The sequence below is a fragment of the Centrocercus urophasianus genome, unplaced genomic scaffold (genome assembly GCF_019232065.1).
Source record: "Centrocercus urophasianus isolate 14NV4802_14NV808 unplaced genomic scaffold, USGS_Curo_1.0 seq_27, whole genome shotgun sequence".
Taxonomy (NCBI): Eukaryota; Metazoa; Chordata; class Aves; order Galliformes; family Phasianidae; genus Centrocercus; species Centrocercus urophasianus.
Genome location: NW_024884833.1, coordinates 14,278,478 through 14,282,573, shown reverse-complemented (window position 1 = coordinate 14,282,573; position 4,096 = coordinate 14,278,478). Strand labels below are relative to the sequence as shown.

Below are 4,096 nucleotides of genomic sequence, written 5' to 3'. Positions count from 1 at the left end.
GGGTTGGAACTACATGATCCTTGAGGTCCCTTCCAACCCGGGTGATTCTGTGATTCTGTGATTCTGAGCTCTATGAAACCTTGTCCTCCTGGAGGCCCAGAGACTGCCTTTTCCTTCAGTGGACCAGTTGTGTTCTGTCATTTCAAATACATTAAGTTTCCTCAGGCTGGTTGTATTCATTGGGCTTGAGAGGCTTGCAGCATCAAACAGAATGTGAGATCCCAAGCCCTGCAAGGATGCAAGCTGGCAGGTGGAAGCTTGCTTTTCATCTGCAGGTCTGCTGTGGTCATAAAGATCACTAACTTCCTCACCAGGAGTTTTCTGTTCCCTGTGAACCTAGCTGCTCAAACTCACTCCGCTTCTCTGGTTTCTCTGTCAATTTATAAGTCCTTAATTTACTTTGTTTTTAGACACTGACTCATGTTCAGTTTTGCTCTAAAAATGTGTCAGATGTACCTCAGAACTGTTTTAGGACGTTTCTCCTTTGCTTATTTATCCTTTATTTCTAAGATGATAAGTATTTTCCTTCTATAGCCCTTATTCGTTACTTGCTTTCATGATATTTAAGGTCCAGGGTGCCTTGTAAATGCCAAGGCTTGTTTACTTCCCCAGTGACACTAAATCCAAAGGTAAATCTTGAGATAGAAAGCACTGTATAGGTGATGTTAAGTTAGTTTTTCCTTACAGAGAAACTTGCTCTGTCAGGAAATGTATCAGCCTCTGTCACTCCTTACCTACTGCCATTCTGCAATGAACATGCATGTACAAAGCAGAAGTTTTGAAAGAATATATGCATATTAAGAAAATTCTGCCATCTCATAGGTAATAGATTTGTTGCTGTCTCCCCATTCAAAGTGAAAGTATTGACTAAGATGCTACTTTAGGTGGGTTACAGTGGGGAGAGGTTTGCTTGGAAGACTAATAGTGCTTAGCAATAAATGTCAAGTCACAATACAAAGAAAGGCTTGATTCAGTGGTTTATTAGAAACGTTTTGACACTAATGTCCAAGAAATGGACAATATTAAGTTTAACAGATTCAATAAAGAGCTAAAGAAAATCTACACTCACCATGATCCTTACTATTATTTTATTTCTTCAGTGGTCACAGGAGCAGGAGATGGGCTTGGAAAAGCGTATTCCTTTGAGGTAAGAAAAATTATACTCCCTTAATTTTACTTCAACGAAATGAAAATTGCTATCTATTACCAGTCTTTGCATGTTAGTAAGAAGAGTCTGGAATTCAAAGCCACTGTGACAAATATAGTACCAATGCTTTCCCTCCCTATTTGCAGAATAACATGAGCTGAGTTCTTTGAGGACATTAGTATTGCATTTAAGAGGAATGTCATTCATGTTGCAGTGGTCCTGACTGTCCAAGGAAATGAAATGGAAACACAGTGTAATTGAGATTTTGTATTGTCTCTCCAGAGTGGCATGTCTTCCAGCCTATCCTTTTTTTTCCCCCCGTTTCACAGCTAATGTGTTTTTTCTCTTTTGATGAGGTAGTCCAATATTAAACACACAAAATGCACTTCGCTATCCTTCACAGCTGCAAAAGAAAGTTTGAGAGATATATTTGAAACAACAGAGAAAGGAGAAATATACATAAATGAGTATGAGCTACAAGCTAAGGAACTGACAAGGATCCCTGATAGTCTGGTTAGTAATCCATCACTGCAGAAGTCTGCAGGAGGAGGGAGCTGCAGTTTGCCATGCATTGCTGTGAAGATGCTACAACATCCCCTCTGCTCACCATTGCTGAAGGCAGAGAGGCCTCTGAGACTGTCCTTGCTATGTGTGATAGTGACAGTGGCAGATTTTCTCTCTGATGTCTTTGTTCATAACCAACTCTCTGTCTGAACTGAATTGCTTAGCTGCAATGAAATGTAAGTTATTGTCTTCAGAACTGAGACAACCAGATGAAAATTAACAGGTGGTAATATGGGAGGATCTGGATTAGATGTGATGCATTCTGAAGTGATAAGTCATATATGATGTGAAAAAATGTACGTAAAACTTGTCTCTCAGGAAAGGAAAATGAGTTTCCTTTTGATTTAATTGATTAGATTATTAAACCAGTTCTCCTAAGCATATGCTTCATTTACTCATACTTGAAGCACCTGATTTTGATTACTGGGAGTGGCAATACAATAAATACTCTATGAACTGCATTGGAATTAGAAAACATAGATACCAAGTATTGCAGTATTTATTGTAGTTGTGATAAAGATTATAAACTCTCCTGTGTGAAAGAAGGAAAAACGTTGCTTTCCGCCTACTGACTAAGTTGCTGTAACAATAAGAAAATAGAAAGAGTCTGATGAATATGTAAGTCAGGGAAGAATGGGTTGGGGTTAAAACACAGATAAGAACTGTCAGAAATGCTTTATCATGCCCTTAGAACTTCATCTCCAGGTGTAGTCACACGCAGAAGCAGCGTGCTGAAGTAACTGTGTGAGAGATCCTGGTGATACTTTAACTATGAGGTCTGCAAGAATCTGAGAGTGGATCTGAGGTCAGAATTTCTGTCTTTGTTCTGCTTCCTTTGTTCCGCATAGGTTATAGAACTGTAAATCCCAGCTAAAAGGCCAGCTGTGACATATGAATGGCCACTTAAGTCATCAGAAATAATAAAATAACTATTGTCTTTTGTTCCTTTCTTGAGAAAACAGTTTTTGTCAGGAGCTGGCAAGTTTTTGTGGAATGTTTCTTCATTATTTTTGGCTTTCTTGTGTTGACTGAGAGGCATCTTTACCCTTGCTGAGATTTATCTTCCCCAGGTCGTCCCAGTCATATAGGTTGTGCTCAGCTAATGCATGGCACTATTTGAGCTCATAGCTTGGTACATCATCTTGCTGGCTGAGGTCAAAGCACATGATTGTGTGAGGCTTGTAAACGAGTGGACCAGCTTTGTCGCTGCTCTGATGTTGGGTACAAAATTCTCTGATGTCAATCTGACATAGGTTTTGCTGATACCGTGGGCTGGTGTGAACACAAATCTAGCCTGCAGGCCACAGGGTCGCTACATCTCTGTCCCTGGAGCTTGAGCTCTAAGACCAAGCAAAGGCTGTCCTTCAAACATGGACTTGTAACAAGCCACAACATAATGCAAGAGCTCCACACTCCTGTGATACCAGAAACTGACACTAGTCCTGGTGATTTGGAAGGACGGTGGCTGTTTCTGCTCAGTGTTTTATATGGAAACCCGAACCAGTGGCTCACAAATACAGCCCAGGAGACAGAAGTCCAGGTAATGATTACATTCCTTACTGGGGGAAAACCCCTTTTTCCAAGATTTGTAGTTAGGTAAACACTTCTGCACACTGGCTGGCTTGGTCTGTGTAAAAAGCTTGAAGTCTCAGAAGACTGATGGTTGATACAGGACACACATTCTATTGTCCTTTTAGGTTCATAGAATCACAGAATGCCTTGAGTTGAAAGGGACCTTAAAGATCATCCAGTTCCAACCTCTGCCACAGGCTAGTTGCCAGTGAGGTCGCCCAGGATCCCATCCAGACTGGTCTTGAATGCTTTCAGGGATGGGGCATCCACAGCTTCTCTGGGCAGCCAATGACAGCACCTCACCACTCTCTGAGTAAAGAATTTCTTCCTAATATCTAACCTAAATATTCCCTCTACGCCGCCCGAGGACAGGGCGGTCCTCGCGCCACAGGTAGGGCAGCGCGCCACGGGCTGCGCTCAACGCCGCCTCTGTGCGGAGTGAGGCAGCGTTAAAAGCTCGTAGCCTCTGCCAGTGGCCAGGAAATTCCTTTCTTAAATGCCTTCATTTTTGTTTGCCTTGAGGGTGCACTTGAATCTGGTAGTTTAAGTGTCCTGTGAAACTTTTTTCTGAAAAGAATGCACGGGTTATATATGAGGAAATAAGTAAAAATAAAAATAAAAATAAAAATAAAAATAAAAATAAAAATAAAAATAAAAATAAAAGGAAGAGAAAAAGGAAAAGAAGAAAAAAAGAAAAAGAAAAAGGAAAAGAAAAAGAAAAAGAAAAAGAAAAAGAAAAAGAGAAAGAAAAAGAAAAAGAAAAAGGAAAAGAAGAAAAAAAGAAAAAGAAAAAGAAAAAGAAAAAGAAAAAGA

General features: G+C 40.2%; 1 protein-coding gene across 1 annotated transcript in view; it reads left to right on the top strand.

Moving 5' to 3' along the window:
- The window catches only part of HSD17B3 (hydroxysteroid 17-beta dehydrogenase 3), a 27,084-nt gene that overhangs the window by 4,422 nt on the left and 18,566 nt on the right, over window positions 1-4,096 (top strand). The window contains exon 2 of the mRNA XM_042826850.1: window positions 1,101-1,147. Within this exon, the coding sequence (XP_042682784.1) occupies window positions 1,101-1,147 (47 nt within the window). The remainder of the gene's footprint in view (window positions 1-1,100; window positions 1,148-4,096) is intronic.